General features: G+C 42.7%; 1 protein-coding gene across 8 annotated transcripts in view; it reads right to left on the bottom strand.

Annotated features, from left to right (window-relative positions):
- LOC143829878 (tetraspanin-4) overlaps positions 1-20,451 on the bottom strand; it is a 724,382-nt gene that overhangs the window by 574,073 nt on the left and 129,858 nt on the right. For all 8 annotated transcript variants that reach the window (XM_077321421.1, XM_077321433.1, XM_077321425.1 and 5 more), the window contains one exon: positions 14,661-14,728. In XM_077321421.1, the coding sequence (XP_077177536.1) occupies positions 14,661-14,728 (68 nt within the window). The remainder of the gene's footprint in view (positions 1-14,660; positions 14,729-20,451) is intronic.

Genomic DNA, 20,451 nt, shown 5'->3' with positions numbered 1-20,451 from the left:
TTTCAATCTCTCTCTCGCTCTCATGAACACACACACACACACACACACACACACACACGCTCAGTCACTCCTTCTGAAACACTGGGCCAAATCCTCAGCCAGGATGTCACAGAGTATGAATGAATCCACAAGAGCATGTTATCTATGGCTAGACCCTGCTCAATAGATGGGCATACGGTCCCCAACATCCAGTGGCACCCCTCAACAGTCCAGGCTTATGGCAAAGCTAGACACTGAAAGTCTGCCAAGACCCAGTTGGGCCAGACTCCATCTTCTCTCCCAGCTTGTTCTTAGCCACAGATTTGACATGACAGCTGCTTGAGATATGTCCTGCCTTCCTTTCTTCCCCTCCCCCCTCCCCCCATTGTATTGCTGATTGTGTGGCTGGCAGAGCCAAGTTTGCCTAGAGGCTTCTATTGTGTACAATGACCTCTGTAGCACCCTCCTGTGTGATCCCTGTTCCTAATTCCTGGGATTGGCTGTGCATGCATACACCCTATGTGTTAGCTACATAGAACAATATCATTTCCTACACATAAATGCTATGCCTACAGGAAATAATCCATGATTTAATCCCTAATTACTCAACCAACATCTAGAAAATTGAATAACAAGATGACATACATAAATGGACCTGAGTAAGTATACAAATCAAGTGAATGCGGTTTACTGAAAAACAGTACAGATACAACACGTCTCCACATCACTTATATACCTCCCTCTCCTAAGGCTCAAGGCTGTTCACATAGAATATATTAGAAACAATACATCAAATTTGGTGAATGAAGGTAACAGTAATAATAATAACAATAAACAGAAGAGATAATATTTTAACAGGGTAAACAATCTAATAGGCCCATGGAAGTCAGGTCCATTGCATGGGTTCAAAGAGGGAAGTTTGGGGCCCAGTAAATGCTGTTTAGTTTCAGTCAACCTCAACCAAATGTCTGATGGAGGAGGTCCCTTTTGCAGTCCCTGCATAACTGTTTTAGTTCCATCAGGGCCCTGATCTCCTCTGGGAACTCATTCTACCAGGTAGGGGCCAGGACAGAGAAGGCTGTGGTCCTGGTTGAGGTCAAGTGGACTTCATTAGGGCCAGGGATCACTAGCCGGTTGGAGGTGGTGGAGCACAAAGCACTTTGAGAGGCGTAGGCAGAGATGCGGTCCCTCAGGTATACTCATCCCAGACCGTGTATGGCCTTGAAGGTATTAACCAAAAACTTAAATCTAATCCAGAATTTTACTGATAGCCAGTGCAGTTTTTAGAGAATGGGCTAGATGTGGGACCTCTATTATATTGCTGTGAATACCCTGGCTGCTGCATTCTGGACCAGTTGCAGTTTCCAGATCAAAGTTAAGGGTAGGCCTGCATACATAGAGTTGCAGAAGTCTAGCTTAGAGGTGACTGTTGCATGGATCATTGTGGCTAGGTGTTCCATGGCCAAGCAGGTCGCTAGTAATTTGGCTTGGCAAAGGCGGTAGAATGCCAGTCATGCTACTCTTGTGACTTTGAGAGGGAATCATCCAGGATCATGTCCAGGTTTCCTGGCAGAGTAAGCCACTGATAGCGTCACACTGTTCAGATTAATCATAGAATCATAGAGTTGGAAGGGGCCATATAGGCCATCTAGTCCAACCCCCTGCTCAACGCAGGATCAGCCCTAAGCATCCTAAAGCATCCAAGAAAAGTGTGTATCCAACCTTTGTTTGAAGACTGCCAGTGAGGGGGAGTTCACCACCTCCTTAGGCAGCCTATTCCACTGCTGAACTACTCTGACTGTGAAAATTATTTTCCTGATATCTAGCCTATATTGTTGTACTTGAAGTTTAAACCCATTACTGCGTGTCCTCTCCTCTGCAGCCAACAGAAACAGCATCCTGCCCTCCTCCAAGTGACAACCTTTCAAATATTTAAAGAGGGCTATCATGTCCCCTCTCAACCTCCTTTTCTCCAGGCTGAACATTCCCAAGTCCCTCAACCTATCTTCATAGGGCTTGGTCCCTTGGCCCCAGATCATCTTCGTCGCTCTCCTCTGTACCCTTTCAATTTTATCGACGTCCTAGTGAGGCCTCCAGAACTGCACACAGTACTCCAAGTGTGGTCTGACCAGTGCCATATACAATGGGACTATGACATCTTGTGATTTTGATGTGATGCCTCTGTTGATACAGCCCAAAATGGCATTCGCCTTTTTTACCGCTGCATCACACTGCCTGCTCATGTTTAGTTTACAATCCACAAGTACCCCAAGGTCTCGTTCACACACAGTGTTACCTAGAGGCGCATCCCCCATCCAGTAGGCATACTTTTCATTTTTCTGACCCAGATGCAGAACTTTACACTTATCTTTATTAAATTGCATCTTGTTCTCATTTGCCCATTTTTCCATTGTGTTCAGATCTCGTTGAACTCTGTCTCTATCTTCCGGAGTATTTGCCAGTCCTCCCAATTTGGTGTCATCTGCAAACTTGATGAGTAGTCCCTCCACTCCCTCATCTAGATCATTAATAAATATGTTAAAAAGTACCGGGCCGAGCACCGAGCCCTGAGGTACCCCGCTACTCACCTCTCTCCAGTCTGATGAAACACCATTGACACCAACTCTTTGAGTGCGGTTCTCTAACTAATTCCCTATCCACCTAAATATCTGAAAATCCAGATTGCAGTCCCTCAATTTATCCATCAGAACATCATGGGGAACCTTATCAAAAGCTTTACTAAAATCCAAGTAAACAACATCAACTGAATTTCCACGATCCAGCAAACCTGTTACTTGTTCAAAAAAGGAAACCAGGTTGGTCTGACAGGACCTGTTGGAGACAAATCCATGCTGACTTCCTTGGATCACCAAATTGTCCTCCAGATGTTTGCAGATCGCTCCCTTTAATATCTGCTCCATTATCTTACCCACAACAGAGGTCAGACTCACTGGTCTGTAGTTTCCCGGGTCATCCTTCCTCCCTTTTTGAAGATCGGAATAATGTTTGCTCTCTTCCAGTCCTCCAGGACATCTCCAGTCCTTAAAGAGGTCCTGAAGATGATGGACAAGGGCTGTGCAAGTTCTCTGGAAAGTTCTTTGAGCACTCTCGGGTGCATTTCATCCGGCCCAGGGGATTTGAACTCATCCAGTGCAGCTAAATGCCTCTCGACAACCTCTCTATCCATGTTAATCTGCCACCCAGACACTATCCTTTGGCTACTGCCATCTCTAGATGTGCCTAAACCCTTTGACCTGTGGGAAAAAACAGATGTAAAATAGGCACTAAGCCTTTCTGCTTCCTCTGCATCTTCCATTAGAGTTTGTCCATCCACACCTAACAGTGGGCCTATTGCCTCCTTTACTTTACTTTTGCTCCTTAACTGAAAAATCTTTTCTTGTTACAATGGGCTTCTCTGGCCAATCTTAGCTCACTCTCAGCTTTGGCCTTTCTGATGATTGACTCTCAGCTTTGGCCTTTCTGATGATTGATATAATCATCAACAGATTGGGCAAACACACTTCCTTGCTTGGACCCTTCCTGCCCAGCCATAAGACCTCCATCTTTGAAGGATTAAGCTTCAGACAACTGTACTTAAGCCACCTTGTTACTGCTAAAACGCAGCTGGTTAATGCTTCTGGGGGAGAATGAGAGCAATCATCCACCAGGAGGAAGAGCTGGGTGTCATCCCCATATTGGTGAAAACCCAGCCCGAACTTCTGTACCAGTTGGTGCATGAAGACATTAAATAGGAGACTGTTCCTTGCGGGACTCCACATGGAAGTGGGCGGTGGTTGAAGATCTCTCTCCTAGTGCTACCCTCTGTCCATGACCCTGGAGAAAGGAGATCAGCCACTGAAGGGCTGTCCCGCAAATTTCAGCATTGGTGAGGTGGTAAGCTAGAAGCTCATGGCTAACTATGTCGAATGCTGCTGAAAGGTCTAATAATACAAGGAGCGCTGAACTGCTCTGGTCCATTTGACAATGGAGGTTGGCCATCAGGGTGACTAGTGCTGTTTCAATGGCCAGGCTGGAATCCAGACTGAGATGGGTCTAGGACTGAAGCTTCTTCCAGAATTGCTGATATTTGGTCTACAACAGCCCTTTTAACCATTTTTCCCAGGACCACTAAGTGCAAAATGGGTCGGTAGTTGTTGGACTCTCACGGATCAAGAGATTTTTTTTTTAAGCAGCGGGCAAACTATTGCCTCTTTTAGCCCCTCCAGGAATTTTCCCATTTCAAGGGTAAGGTTGATTGTCTCCTGGAGGGGGGGGGGTATTCTTATATCTGGAGAGAGGTCATGGCGGAGTGTCAAGATTTTGTCTGCAAAATGACTCAGAAAAGCCTCACAGCTGATATCTGATTGACTATTATTTTGGTGCCCTTCTTCCAGGGCTGTGAGAGACTGAACTGTCCTAAACAATTGTACTGGGCATGAGTTCGCAGACATGGTGGTAGTTGAGTAAATATTGCATTTCACTGACTTCACCACCATCTCATAGGCATTAATCTGCATTCTATAAAAGGTTCTCGAAGTTTCATCACGAGTCTTCCTCCAAACTCCAAACTTTCTCCAAACTCCAAACTCTAGTTGTCTCAGCTCTTGTTTCTTTTTGCAAAGCTCCTCAGGGGCTCGCTTGAGATGAGAACAGAGAGGCCACCTGAGGCCAACACATTCAATACCTGGGATTGATGGTACGGGAAGAGCCCTGATGGAGAAATCCTCTCAGATTAGGATTGCCACCACTCCTCCACACTCCATGGTCTGAGACTGATGGAGGACAAAGAACCCAGCAGGGGCTAGTTCTTGAAAGGCAACTGTTTTGCCCTACCTGACTCAAGTTTCCATCATGCACACCAGGTCCACTCTATGATCTGCAAAGTAGGTTTGCAGGGGTATAGGTTTTGTGGTTCACTGACATTGCACAGCATCAGCGTAAGAGGCAGATTATTCACCTTTGCCTCCACACTAGTATCCTGAGGAATGGGACAGAGGCTGGAAGGGGCCCGAGCATGGTTGTATTTTGGGTCTCTTATCTTGTCCCACCTCCTCCCATCACTGCCTCTTCCCCTCATAATTGGGATCCCTTACCTCCTTGGGTCCCCTGTTGCAATTCCTCCGTCAGTTCCTCTTGGTGTAAATGAGACATCCATGTTTTGTAGTTGGTTTTGTTTAGACAGTTCTATTTCCCTATGGGTTGCTGTGGGTTCTATTTATGTTTCTTTGGTTGCTCTATTGTGCTAGAGTTTTCCTCGAACCCTGGTTCTATCTTTGGTGAGGAAATTGGTTTGGGGTTTGTGTTTGGTAGGGTTATGTGTATCTGGAGGGATCGCTCTAATCACTTCTTATGGCATCTCAGGACTACCCATTCCAGTTGTTAGTTACATGTAGGGTTAGCCACAAATATAGGAAATATCTTTTTACAAGTCAGCCTTGCTGTCATTCAGTACAGTGAACATTTTTGCACACATTCTTTGACTAAGAGCCCCAGGCAATGCACACAGGACTTGGACATTTCTTGTCCCTTCTTGCAGTCACAAATATTCAGAAAAATCAGTAGTTATAGATGCTGATACTTCAATGAGGGTACTTATCAGCAAAAGCACTTTGTATATTTAAGGTTATGATCTCTTTATGAGGTCATGACATAAGACTGCTACTCAGTAGTTAAGATAAACCAGCACATACTGATAACTACTAGAAAGCCTACTCTGCCCCAAAAAATCATAACAGGAAGGGGTTACTCAAGTCAGCATGCATACCCACATTTTGATGCTTGTATAGATCATCAGGGAAAATATCCCTGAAGTGCTTAGCATGCAATGTTTCCTATATATTTGTGTGATATTTCCTGTGCTTCACCTGCTCTCACTGATTTTTGCTGTTGCCCAGAGGAGCCATGGGTCTAAAAAAAATGACACCTGATTAAATATGGAGCCAAATTGCAGTTGCATCTCCACAGGCAAATACTTTCGAAAGCACAGCCTGGCTTAGGCGAACCTGGATCTTCAAAAGGGGGGGGGGAGAGATGGTGGATTCTAAAAGTGTACGTTTGCATACACTTTCCCATTGAGAATTCATTTTGGCACTTTTGCAAAAATATGAGGAAAAACACAAGACAGATGAGACATAACAGAACTAATTGGGAAGCCATGTCTCCCTTACTATCATTTGATTTATACCAATTTCTCTTTATTTATTTATTTTTAAAAATTTCAGCACACACCAAACATAAGAGAACATAACCAACCTTTACATATACAAGGTCTAATATAAATCCACAGTTAATAAGCCATCTGTTGGCACTGCAATTTAATACCCACACTTTCAGAATACCTCTCCAAAAATCTGGAGACATTCCATCAGTCAAATACAAGAAAACAACAAACAGAATCCATATATTTTCCCCATAAGAGCCCAAATGAGACCCAGCATAGTGTAGTGGAGGCCCAGGCTCAAAGCCTTACACATGCCATGAAATTCCTGTTGAGTCTGTCACTGTCTCACACAGCCTAGTTGACTTCACAGGGTTGTTGTGAGGATAGGGAAATTATTTATGTCACTCTCAGTACTGGTGTAATGTTCCTGTGTTCCAACACAGAAATCAGAAGAACAAAAAACAGTTCAAGGAGTTTTCATCTAAGGAGCAACTCCAACAGGTTTACACAAGTTGAACTGGCTACCTGAACATGTGACCTTAGGGAAGGTCTTAAAATTCATTCACTGGTCTAATACAAGGGAATATCTTTACATTATAAATTCTATCACAATAGGATTAAAATTTTCTAAAGGAATAATGATTACAGTGGATGAGTGATAGGGTTGAATGTCCTGCATAGTGCAGGGGGTTGGACTAGATGACCCAGGAGATCCCTTCCAACCCTATGATTCTATGCCTCTATGAAAAAGAGCACAAAAAACAAGGAAATACCTCTGCAAGAATCACAGTGGTACTGAGTGCCAGAGATCATAATCCCTCTAAAGTAATAAACTAATGCACCTGCCTTACACTGAATCAGACCCTTGTTCCATCAGAGATAGTACTGCTCACTGAGCTCTCCAGGATGTTGGGTAGAGGTCTCCCACATCAAGTATTACCTGTTGAAAAGAGCAAGAGTCCAGTAGCCCCTTAAAGGCTAACAAAATTTGTGGCAGTCACTGCTCATTTCTTCAGATACCTGCTACAAACAGACTACTGCTACAAATACACAAACACAGCCACCCACCTCCACCTGCTACTTGATGGTTTCACTAGAGCAGCTGGGGAATGAACCCAGGAACCCTCTGCATGCAAAGCAGAAGCTCTTGCACTGAGCCACAGCCCCTCCCATGCTAAATAACTCACAAATAGCAAACAATCTGGGAGAGCTTTTCAGAGGGAAAACACATTTAAACAGGCTTCACCCCAGTCCTTGGCTTCTCCTTTAAACTGCAGCTCCAGCAACTACACTCTGAAATGCAAAATAAATCTTTTAAAGGAATAACAGAATTAAGCGGAATTGAAGACTGAAGAGCAGAAAGATTTATATTTGATTAAAGCAATTGCTGTATTAATTTGTTCAAGGCTTTTTATACATCGAACACACCAATATTTATCAACAGAACAATTCAACATTAGTGGTTTCTTTGCTCAGTCCAACTATGCACCCTTCCCTCTCAATTTAAATTTGGAGAGGAATAAATAAACAAACAAACAAAATGCGCATGTCCCAATCATGAATAAAATCAAGCCTTTAAATGGAAAACTGAGAGAATTACTATAGGGAACATGTACAGATAGGGGAATATACCAAACAATCTGGCATGCAGCTTCAGTAAGTGACAGAGAGAAAAAGATTAGTTCCAGGAAGGTTAGCGTTGCAAAGCAGCAAAATATTGCCTGTGACAAAGGGAGGATTCTTCAGTACAGAATTTGCTTCAGCCAGCACAAAAGAAGGCAGTTCAATCATTACAAAAAGAACTAAGTAATAGGGTAGAGCCAAAGAGAAGAAAGTTATGGATAGAAGAGTTTTTTGCTGTTATTCCAAAGCACTCGTATCTTTTTCCCTTGGAAGTATATTGCACCTATGTTCTAATAGTTTCCTTGGTTCATGGAGAAATAGAATACTGGCCTACAAGCCCAGTTATTGTGAATAACTGTAGCATAAACTCACTTCTAGTCTGAAAGCAGAGATTCACTCTGTCCAAATTCTGGAAACCTCTTGATGTACCTCTTCCTCTGGCACCCAAGGATGGCTCATGAGAATGAAAGCGGCATCTTCCTCTGCCTTTGACTTGGTTCCATCCTTGGAATGGCTTGAGTGAGACACTATCCAGCATCCTCTTTTCCCAGACTTTTCTCATGAGCAGTGTGTCTCAGAAACATTTGCACATCAAGTCTGTGCTTTTTATCTAAACAATTTTGATAATCTCAAGAGATGATATGTTTTATATACGTAATGACTACTCTCCAATAAAACTCCGATGCATTCATTGGGAAGGGGACATGAAAAGAACTATCCAGGACAAGGCACTGTCATCTACTGCAAAGGCAGACCCAGCTAAAAGATCATGTGTGTGTCAAGGGCTCTTGCCTTTGTTTTATCTGCCACAAAGACAGATTCCTTTTCAAACTTCTCCTGAATAAAAGCAATTACTTTGGTTCAATGCAAAGTCAAAGAGAGCACTTCAAATGAAACACACAAAATGAGCCTTCCATATTTTAACGCTCTTCATCTTAAAGTGAGTTTTAAACTGTCGGTGGTACTCTGAGATTCTGCCAGCAGGGTAGTTGCGTTCTCTTTGTCTATTGTTCTATCAAAATATCAATTTTAATTCCTTTTTATTTCATGAAAAATCTGCCTGAAATTTGATATTTGCCTGAAACATCTTCTAGTCAGTCAGTCAGTCAGTAACCTTTTATTGGCATAAAATGTATAATACATATAAAAGTAGGGTTTAAAATTTCAACAAAATAGTAAAATGGGGTTACATAACCAAACAGATCTTAAAATGATTAAATAAACTATAAAAGATAAAATACAAGGTAGGCAGCATATTATAAAAGCATCTTAGTTAAAACTCTGGCAACTAAAATGGTTATCTCTGGGTCTTTGTCAGAGAGCAGAAATTGCAAGGTCATAGATTTACTTACAGAAGGCTTGTTTCCCAGCAAGGCAACAAAGCTGTCATCCCGACACTGGTTGAAACATCTTCTATATAACCTACTCAACACCTCAAAACAAAGGTCTTATTTATTTATTGAGGATACTTCGTTTTCTCTTTTGAATCAACCTGAATACGTTTTGGCACAGAAAGGCAGCATTAAACAGATACAATAAAAATTAACAATTAAACAGAATTCAGGAATAAGTTTTCTTACATGAAAACCTTCTGGCCCTGGAAAAATAAGTTTCCTTTATGTGCCAGAAAGCCTGTAACAAGAGGGTTAAATGGAGTTTCTGGGGGAGAGAGATCCAAGATTTATGATCTGGTGATAAGAAAGCTTAAATGTAGATCTCAAGTTGAACATACCTGTGAAAATGTGGGTGATCTACCAACAGTTATCAAAATCTTATTTGTGTGCCTTTTAACTAGAAAAATCTAACTACAGTCTTTTAGCTTCCTCCCTTAACCCATACAGATTTTTCTCCTCATAGGAGATGTTTTCCTTACCAGGAATTTATCCCAACTCACCGCTTGTCCAGTGACAGGGCAAATTCTCAGTTACACATTATGTCAGCACTGGTCCAGGACCATCCCAGACCTTTCCTGATTAGAAAATGCTTTGAGACACCTGAGGCCAGCTGGGTCACTGCGGCCCATTCCCAGTTCTCTCAGACCTCTCACAGCCCCACATACCTCACAGGTTGACTATTGTGGGGAGACGAATGGAAAAGGTGTTTGTAAACTGCTTTGAGACTCCTTTGGGTAGTACACAACAGGGTACAAATATCCATTCTTCTTCTAAGGAGCAATCATGAAAGAAGCATGTGGGTACATAACATTTTATCTACAGTGAAAAAATGGAAAAGAACGAACAGGTTGGACACCTGTGTACTATGACTACCCCATGTGTATCAGAGCATAGGGGCATTTCGGTGTCTGTGGCCTAATTCACACAAGAAGGGAAATGACGCAGAACTGGGAGGAATTGGTTGCCATGTAATTTTCCCCTAAGAAGAGTCTCCAGTCTGATTTTCCCTTCACATATCTGAAGACATGGCTCTGAAAGGCTCATCTGTAACCACTATGCCACAATTCCCAAGGGTCAGTCCTCTCCCACACTCAATGAACATTCCACACCACAGGTTCTTGACACCCATATCTCCACACCCATGCCCTCATTTGCCACCATGCTACCACAACCTCCCGCACAACACACACATTCAACCCCATGCCCTTACAGACTGGACAACTCTTCCCCTTCCTCTTCCCACTGCCAAACTCTAGCACCCATTGTATTCTTGGATACAACAGGCTTTGCCCCTAGTTATATATAAAGTTGCTGTGAGAACTTAAGGAAAAGTACATGGTATTAAAAAGGAATAAATGTGACAAAATTAAGGACTCATTGGTGCAGTCTTTTAAAAATGTTGATTGCATACTGCCAACTTGGTTTAAGGTTGCAAGGAATGTTTACCTGTCAAAAGGAGTTCATGGATGTCTGCAGTATTAGGGAATGCAGAGGAAGTCTTGAACTGTCATTAGTAATAGCTACTGTAAGATATTACTATCACAGTCAGAGCCACTACATTTGGCAGAAAACTGAGGCTGTGAAAGCCAAGGAGAAGGGCAACTGGGAAAATGTTTCAAGACAAGGAGTCATGCAAGTGGTGTATCTCATAACGTCCTGCTCCCTCACATAACCCAATATGTTTAGACATAACGACATAACTGCTTGGTCAGAACAGCTTTATCATTGCCGTGGCGAGCCCAAGCTGGCAGCATGTGGGGGAGTGCAGAACTGAACCCGGCATGCCAGATTAGAAATCCGGACTCCTAACCACTACACCAGAGCACTGACAACCACCTGCTTATGTCTCCCAACAGGCTGGTGGTCAAGCCCTGTGTTATGGATTAATTAAAGTCTTCTCACGCAAAATGCTCAAACTGACCGGATTCTAGAACTTTGCATGGGAATAGAAATGGGTAAATAAATAAATAAATAAATAAATAAATAAATAAATAAATAAATAAATAAATAAATAAATAAATAAATAGCCATTGCTCTTAATGATTTTTTACATCAGTGGTTCTTAACCACTGGTACGCATACCACGAGCATGACACAAAAGTAGTCTAGGTGAGAAACATATTTTTAAAATCAATTACTAAGAAAATTACTCACTCCCCTGATCCTTTCTTGTCTCATGAACAAGAAATCAGTTGTGGTACTTTTGTAGTTTTTTGCTGATAAAATTTCTTGACTATATTCTGATTTGGATGTTGGTTATAACAGACAGATTAAATGGTTACCGTATTTACCAGCGTATAAGACGACTTTCCCCCCCTGAAAAACATGCCTCCAAGGGGGGGGGGGTCATCCTATACGCCGGGTGCACTTCAGTTGGGATAGATATAGCTGCTCATAGTGGCCTCCCGATGCTCGCCCGGTGCCCATAGTGTAAGGTGACCAGAATTAAGAGACGCCGAGGTGGAGGGGGAGGTGGAGGCAGAGGCACCCCCCCCCCCGACTGGGCTCACCAACTCTGCTGCTGTCTTCTGAACTCCTCCCAGCTCGGAACTTGCTGGGCCCACCAAACGTATGCCTACGTGCATGCCCCACCTCACCACGGCAGCGATGGGGCCCTCTCTCCCATAAAATACTCTGAAGCGGGAGGTGGGAGAAAGAGAGAGCTCCCGAAGGGCCGGCTGGGTGAGCCAGTGGTGAAGGAGTGGAGAAGGAGGAGGATGCTGGGGGGGGGGTGCCAGCCTCTGCTCCCCTCCCTTCCCCTTTCGCGGTTTCTCGTGTTTTGAAGCCGCCCCCATTCAGGAAGAGACCACACGCGGCCAGCCCGGTGCTGGGGCCCTGGCACGCAGGGAATGCTACTCCTTGCTCTGTCCTCCACTTGCTTTCTCGCTCCCTCTTTGTTTGCAGTTAAATAAGTAGAGGAAGCTGTTTCAGTTCAATACACAGAGGCGCTGCCTCTGAGAGAGAGAGAGAGAGTTACCCCTCTCCTCTCGCTTTTTTGGGGGGAAGGGAAGTAATCACTAATCCGAGCATAGTTTCTTGCTTTCTTTTCTTTTTTTATGGCTCTCTCTCTTTCTCCCTCTCTCCTCCCCCCCTTCTGATGCTCTTTTATGTTTTATTTGGTGTGTGGAAAAGGGGGTAGTCTTATACTCTATATTTTGAGTGGAAATGTTGGGGGGTGGTCTTATACACCGGCAAATACGGTAATCTGTCATCTGGCATATTCATGTGCTGTTTTGACTCAGCTTGTGCAGAGAACACTACGTAACTTTTCAGGGATTTAAACTCCCTTGTGTGTATTTTTTTTAATTTTCAGATTTTTCTGCAAACCTGGGGAGTGCCCCAAATTTGCTGAAAAATCTGTTTCACCTTCACATGGCCTCAATCTGCAGATTTAGCTGTCCACAGATGTGGGCCACATGTGGCTAATAGCAAAGAGATTAACCAAATGGCAATAAATATTGTGTCAAGGTGGCTGGTACCTTAACAAACAAACAAGTTTGCTGAAAAGCCTTTAAGGCTCTATTTTAAAATATTTTATTTTAAAAGGCTGCATATGTATGTAAAAACATGAATGCATACAAATCAATAATATTCTTAGACAGAAATAAATGCTTGCTATTATTATTATTATTATTATTATCATCATCATCATCATCATCATCATCATCATCATCATCATCATCATTCGATTTATTCCCCGCCACTCCCTTGCGGCTTGTGGCGGGTTACAACATCTTAAAACCCCATTAAAATCCATTAAAACAACAACTACAGTTTTAACATTGTTAGTTAACTAACTAGCATGGCAAGATCGGCTAATCAACTTCCTCCCTCCCACTACTGGCAGGTGGAGAGGGGATCCTGATGGTTCCTAGTCCCAATCCCAATCCCAGATCCCAGGGGGGCATAGGTGTTAGCCTTGGCCTCAACCATAAACCTGGCGGAAGAGCTCCGTCTTGCAAGCCCTGCGGAATGATGGAAGATCCCGCAGGGCCCGCAGCTCTCCCGGGAGCTCATTCCACCAGGCAGGGGCCAGGACCGAAAAGGCCCTGGCCCTGGTCGAGGCCAGGCGTGCTTCCCTAGGGCCGGGAACGACCAACAGATTTTCACCTGCAGAACGTAGGGCGATAGGCGGTCCCTCAGGTATGTGGGTCCCAACTCGCGTAAAGCCTTGAAGGTTAGAACCAAAACCTTGAACCGGATCCGGGCAGCAATTGGCAACCAGTGCAGCTGCCTCAGCACTGGCTGAATGTGGGCCCTCCAAGGTGTATCAGTGAGGACCCTAGCAGCTGCATTTTGCACTAGCTGAAGTTTACGGATCAAGGACAAGGGAAGGCCCACGTAGAGCGAGTTACAGAAATCTATTCTGGAGGTGACTATGGGTATCTCATGGTATGTGTGAGCCTGCACACTGTCTGAATTCTAGGCATACATGACTTGACTAGCAGTGAAATCCTAAGCAGTTACACTCTTCTAAGACTTCAAATGGCATTTCACCAATTCATTTTTTATAAGTCCTTCTTTTCTAGGATAGGTGGCTGGCCTTATAATTTCCTCATTCCCTGTCAACATTCCCACTCGGAAGATGAAAATAGCTCACTCTTTCATTGCAGTGATGTTAGGAAGAAAAATGCATGGAGAGGAGCTCAGATCCAAGAACACAGTAAATCACAGAAGTTCTTTAAATTGGCCAAGAGATAGATGGATATAATACTAGGGACATAGATGCCAGATACATACACCAGAGGAAAGTACTGCCATCATAAGCAAACCCTTCAACCGCATTTTGAAGGGTTTAATACTTTACGATAGCTGTGAATGTTCCATTGATTTATTGGTTGGAAAAGATCAGGAGACTGACAGAGGTCAACGAATAGTTTCATAAAGACTAGTGAAAGGTATATATTTCTGTAGTATTTTCAAAGGAAACTATAGGGATAAATCAGGCACCAAACCCCCCATTGGAATCTCTCAAGTGCCTTTGGGGAGGGAATCAAAAGCACTCAATTTTTGAAGACTTCACATAACAGAAATGAGAGGTGGGGAAAATCTATTGTGTCTACTGTACTAAGGTCATTGTAAGAATACTTCCCACTGTTTTTGTTCTTTTTTCTGTGCTGCTCTTGTTTCAACACCTGTAAGGAATGACACTTCCAGCTGAATCCCACCCCCAAGCTTCACTCCCATATTATGCAGATGAACTCTCACCGCATGTGATGAATGAATGTACTATTTCAGATTAAAGTTATCTCTATTAAGGTAGCAGACTTTGTTCAAAAAACAATCTGACACACACATATGCAAATGTCCTCGTTTTAAAAGTTGCTAGTACAAAAAAATCACTGGAAGATTCAAGGCAGCAAATTTCCAGACTTGGTCTTTCCAAACTCTTGGTTTGAAGCTTAAGTGTGTGATTATGAAGAACACAAAGGAAATAAGTCAAATTTTGTTTTGAGAAATATACTTTCAGCTGTTTCAGTGACAATAAAGTTTCAGAAACTTACTGTTGCAAAGTTTGCCAGTGATGCCGGATACAGCCTTCGACTGTCCAAATGGTCCTTCTGTTGTACTGCTAGAAAAATAAAACAGAAAAAAGATCATTAAATGACAAATGAGTTTTCAATTCCAGCAGGGCAATTTCTATGATCCAACAATTCAATGCATGCAAGGTTTTCACATACATTAAAGTTCCAATATATTACTACAAAGTAAAAAAAGGACTGCTGCACACATTAAATTAAATGGATATGCAAGCTACCTTTTTGTGCTTCTGCTATGATCTGCAAGTAAGAAGCTAGCAGCTATAAATTCAGATTCAGTTCACACATCCCATGGAGAGTTGTGCAAGTTCCCATCTGCATCTTTCACCTGAAGAGCAGAACACAGGTGCCAGTGTGAAAGCCACCTTGAGTCATTGCCTTTTTAATACAACTATGTTGTTCTCTCCCAGTGGGGATGAAATACTATTCTCATCAAGGAAAGTTTGCTCACAGTATTTCACTAGAAACACATATTTTGGGTTTCACTATCTTAAGATGGGAATGACAAAATGGTACTATCAATGCATTGTACAGAAAGATCACACCTCATACAATGCCCATATACCAATGGTGGCAAAAGCACCAGGGTCATTGCATGGCAGAAGAATTGTGCCCAAACACAACTCTTATCTGGCATTCAGAAGTGTCATTTGAGAGCTTAAATTATGCCAATAACAGGCCTCAGCCTGGAGACATCTATGTCTTGGAGCATTCAGCCTGCAGTGACTAAACCTCCAAGCATCAAAAGGGGACCTGGAAATACTTTCAGGTAATTGGGAAAAGCTATACAGAAAGTGATGGTAGAGCTCAACAGAAAATAACTAAGGGATACATTATTTGCCCTGATTTCATTTCAACTCAGGATGCACTGCGATGGCGAGAGAAACAGTAGGCAAGCTGACAACTGCCAGCTTAGGACCTAAGTTTCAAGCTGCTGGATAAAATGTGCTGCAACTCCAACCAGAAATTTGCTGGGCTGTGCATTAATACCCACTTGTAACTAGCTCCCTGAGTCTTCCAATCAGAGGAAGAAGCAACAGTGTAATATTCCTAGGTTGTAGGATTCCCTGTTGATTCCCTCTTTGCCTAGAAAACAGCTCCATCACTGAGTGAAAGACATATTCCTATACTAAAAACAAGCTCGCTTTTCAATTGATACTTTCTTAGCCACAGCCATGACTATGGTTGGAAAAAGGACAACAGCTGATTTTCAAAACATTCTTAGGCAAAGAATTGTTTCCCACTGATACCACCATGGCTATAATCCAGCACTAACAGTTCCAGGAACTAAACTAGAATAATTTTCAGAGGTAGAAACTAGGGAATAATGTTCCAAGACTTCATTATATGAAGCAGTTGTCCAGCATTTTGCTGTCCCATAAATCAAACTGGCAATAAGGAAAGTCACTGAGATATCTTGTAAAGCCATTTTAGTTTATGCAGGGAATTAAAGAAGTTAACATCAAGTGTTTCCTGAAAAGATGTAGCTGTCTGACAAATTGAAGTTCTCTTGGGAAGGAGAGGAAAGCTTAGTTTCAAACATCAAGAGCAGAATCACCTTGTAAGGCAGGAGGCAGCTGAATACAAAATCGCAGTTTTAATACATGCGAATCATAACAGAGAACTTTTTGAAAAAACAAATGAATTTAATGGGGGAAAATGAATTAGGCAATGGAAGCACAAAAGAAATCTGTGTGTGTGTGTGTGTGTGTGTGTGTGTGTGTGTCCCACCCTTCATGCCTCAACTGCAGCTTGCTAGTGTAAATCATCAGATTATGTCTTTCTGTTTTGGAGAAAAGCTTCAGATTAAAAACAGACCAGACTGAAGATGCTCTGGCTTTCAAGGGATAAAAAGGTGGTCTTGATTTGCCCTTTAAAGCCAAGTTAAACCCAAGAATGGATTCTGTTCTCAGACTTCAGTGCAAATCCAGCAACAGCTCAAATTTATTTATTTGTTGATTTGTTTGTTTGTTTTCGATTTATATACCGCCACTTTTCCTAAGAACCCGCGACAGTTCACAGAATAAAATGTTAAGAACCAGTAAAACCCCATAAAACCCCCACTTACAATAAATAACAAGCGGTGACAACTTCTAATCGATCAATCCCCTCCCTCCTTCAGCCAGAGGCCATGTCAAAGACAACTCAACTGATGTCGAGGGCCTATTACCATCAGCCATTCCACCCCATTGTATCCAGTGGGTAAAAGCATCAATCCATGTTACAATATCAGACAAAAAAACTCCCTCTTCCATCCAGAGCTCACAATGCACATGTTGAATAAGGTATACTTTAAATACACTTTAGAAGTAGGTATGCTGTTCCACACAGGAAAATCCCATTCCAAAAACACATTGAAAGTACATTATCAAATGTGTGCCCAATGGGCCCAGGATCAGACATATATAGCCAAGGCATTCTATTATCACCATGACCAGAGGTACATAGATAAGAATGCAGACTACTTAGCAGGATATAATTCCATCTCCTCTTGCAGGAGAATGCATAAGTGACTTTCTGGAGTCCCATCCAAGTGACATATAATGGGACATATATAAATAGAGAGGAGACTGAACTGCTCAGTTGCCCCACCCATTATTATTACTAGAGCCTTTTCAACTGCTGGTGGTTTTATTTTGTTTTGAACAATGTATTAAGAGTCAGACAGTCCTTTTTCTAAGGCTTGTATCCAGAGGAGGTGAGTGGTCTGGACACCAAGTACAATGAGAAAAGGTTCAAGGGGCTGGATACATTCAGCCTGGAGAGGACACAACTAAGAGGTGATATGATAACCATCTTCAAGTATTTGAAGGATTGCCATGAGTTGTTTTCCGTTGCCTTAGAACAGGGGTAATCAAACTGCTGCCCTCCAGATGTCCATGGACTACATATCTCATGGGAATTGCAGTCCATGGACATCTGGAGGGCCGCAGTTTGACTACCCCTGCCTTAGAAGGTCAAACCAGAACTGATGGGTGGCAATTAAATCGAAAGAGCTTTCAGCTTTCTTCCTGATAGAGTGGTTCCTCAGTGGAACTGGCTTCCTTGGGAGGTGGTGGGCTCTACTTTGATTCCCCACCACCACCCTATTTCCCATCATATTTCATCTGACTGTTTTGGTCATTTTGAAGTATTTCAAGTAGTAGCTGGAGAAGGGAATCAGCTCTTTGTGCAACCAGCACTGACAGCAATTGTATGGCAATCCTGGATATCCAATAGATTATCCCTGCAGCACCACTGATGTGGAACAATATTTTCTCCTGCCCATGAATGAAAGAACTAGAAAATAGTTGCTTTCTTGGGGGGGGGGGGTGTTTTAAAGAAATGATATGGAGCATATATATGCACATGAAAATTTTGACCAGCAATGCCCCCTGGCTTTTTACCCTTGTATAAATATCAGACCAGGAACACTAGTTAATTGTTCGTGCAAAATCATGCCAATGACTCAGTTGCCCCACTGATCTAGAAATGCTAATCTATATAAAACTTTACAACATACAGTACCTCTGACAAAATTATAATAAAACAAGAATACTTGTACATGATTTATTTGCCTGTCTTGAATGCTATCTTAAAGAGGATTGCCCCCACTTCCTTACAATATCATGTTATTTTTATGTACTTCCCATGTCTATCCCTGTGATTTGTATGAAACCTGCTTTGCACTGATGTTTTCGGAAAAGAATTGTCACAGTACAGTCGGGGTGGCACTCATGCAAACAAGACACTTCAGACCTTCTCCCTACCAAAAGGGTGACTTGTCTTTAAAAATCAACAATGGACATAACTGTTATAACATTATCCTTTCCCCCTTACATGTTCTTAGAATCACAGAATTTGAAGGGGTGTCCAGGGTCATCTAGTCCAACCCACTGCGCAATGTAGGAACTCACAACTACTTGCCCACCCACAGTGACCCCAATTTCATGCCTAAGTGATCCTTCCACTAAATATCTCTAGAATCCAGCCTGGCCTGGAGGAAATTCACCTACCAACCCACAGCAGCAATTAGCAATTCCCTGGGTATGCAAGGAAGGGCCACTTGAGACAAAGACTGGCACATCCCTTCCAGCCCACCCACTCACAATCTGCCAATGTTCATAAAATCAGCATTTCTGTCAGATGACTATCCCCTACTTAAAAACTTCCAAAGCAGGAGAACTCACCACCTCCTGAGGAAGCCTGTTCCACTGAGGAACCACTCTGTCAGGAACTTCTTCCGAATATTTAGCTGAAAATTCTTTTAAATTAATTTCAACCCATTGGTTTTGGTCTGACCCACTGGAGCAATAGAAAGCAATTCTGCTCCATCTTCTATATTAGTCGTCTTCTCTCCAGCCTAAACAGTCTTTCATTAGTTGATAATTCAGAGGAAATAAGATCTTTACAATGCTATAAAGATGTGTTAATTGCAGATTAAAAAAAAACAAAACTGTCTGGCACCAGGGTGGGGGTCATCTCTGTGCATGTCTGAGGTAGGGAACATGCAGAGAAACTTGCCATGTGGAAAGCCCCACTGCCACTGTGCTGAACTGACAGCTGCAACGGGGAAAGCACGCAAGCCTGTTGCCTTGTAGAAAACACCCAAATGAGCAAACAAGAAGCTATGTTATGACAGATTTTTCTGTAATGATGCATCACACCTATGTAACCTTCTCCACAAATCCTTGCTCTAGTATTCTATTAGCCCAGCATTACTTCATATGCTATTCCTTATTCTCTGTCAGATGCAGCATTGAACAAATGAGAAAGTCCTGGCAATTCTGAGCACTTTATAGCTGCTTAACACAACAGCTGTTGCTTCAGCTTGTAGACTGACTTAATCTCAAGGGAGCTCCTGGAAGACAATGGGGTGAATTTAGCACTGGCACCTGAATTCGAGCAGCCTGATTACAGAGAAGTCTCAGGCAATACAGTTCTCCATGGATCAGGATGTTGTGAGAGACAGAATGAGGGAAAGCGACACACACACACACACACACAAGCCTGCCTGCATGCCTTCTCCCCCTTGAAAGGAAAAAGGACCCTCTCATCACAAACTGCATTCCGTCTTCCTCACTCCTACACAAACTGCTCCCCCACCCCACAGCTTCACTGCCACTGACACGCATTCTTTTTTAGAAAAGGTGCTGCTCGAGGCATGAAAAATTAATTGCTAGTGCTCAAAACAGATGGGACTGGTTTTGTGCAAGGTTTCTTCAACTCCGGTCCCAGCGACATGCCTCACTTCTGGCCAGCAAGTAAGGCCATTTTCTTGGGCCCTCCTTCGAAAATGCATATGGCAAGTCATGACCAACTGGGCAGAGGCTACAAGATCCAGCTATCCATTACTGTCAGCAGCAGGAGTCTGTCAGGCATACACTTTAAGCAACAGGAGCAGGAGAAACGGCATTAGCCAGTTCTCCCTTCACTGCTGTAAAAAAAACACCATAAAGCAAAATTCCTCTCAGTATTCAGAGAGTGCTAAAACAAGGACTAAGAAATTTACACCCCGCCATTCTGTTAGGAAGGACCCTATAGCCTGAGTGGGACTCCTAAGGTCAGTGTAGAGTTAATTTTTGCAAGAAAGTGGACTTGCAGGGGGGGGGAAGAAAACATTTTCCCCATGACTCTCCTCCTCTTTTTTTAACCCACATTTTGATAAACTTTGAAAACAAATGTAAGGCAGCACTGCCTGCTGTCTTCTTTTTTATATGAGACCACAGAAGGCTGCATGTTTTAGAAGTGAAATTTCATTCCACAACAGTATGTT

The sequence above is a fragment of the Paroedura picta genome, chromosome 2 (assembly GCF_049243985.1).
Source record: "Paroedura picta isolate Pp20150507F chromosome 2, Ppicta_v3.0, whole genome shotgun sequence".
In the NCBI taxonomy this organism is placed as follows: Eukaryota; Metazoa; Chordata; class Lepidosauria; order Squamata; family Gekkonidae; genus Paroedura; species Paroedura picta.
The sequence above is the reverse complement of the archived record's forward strand: the minus strand, read 5'-3'. Positions and strand labels throughout refer to the sequence as shown.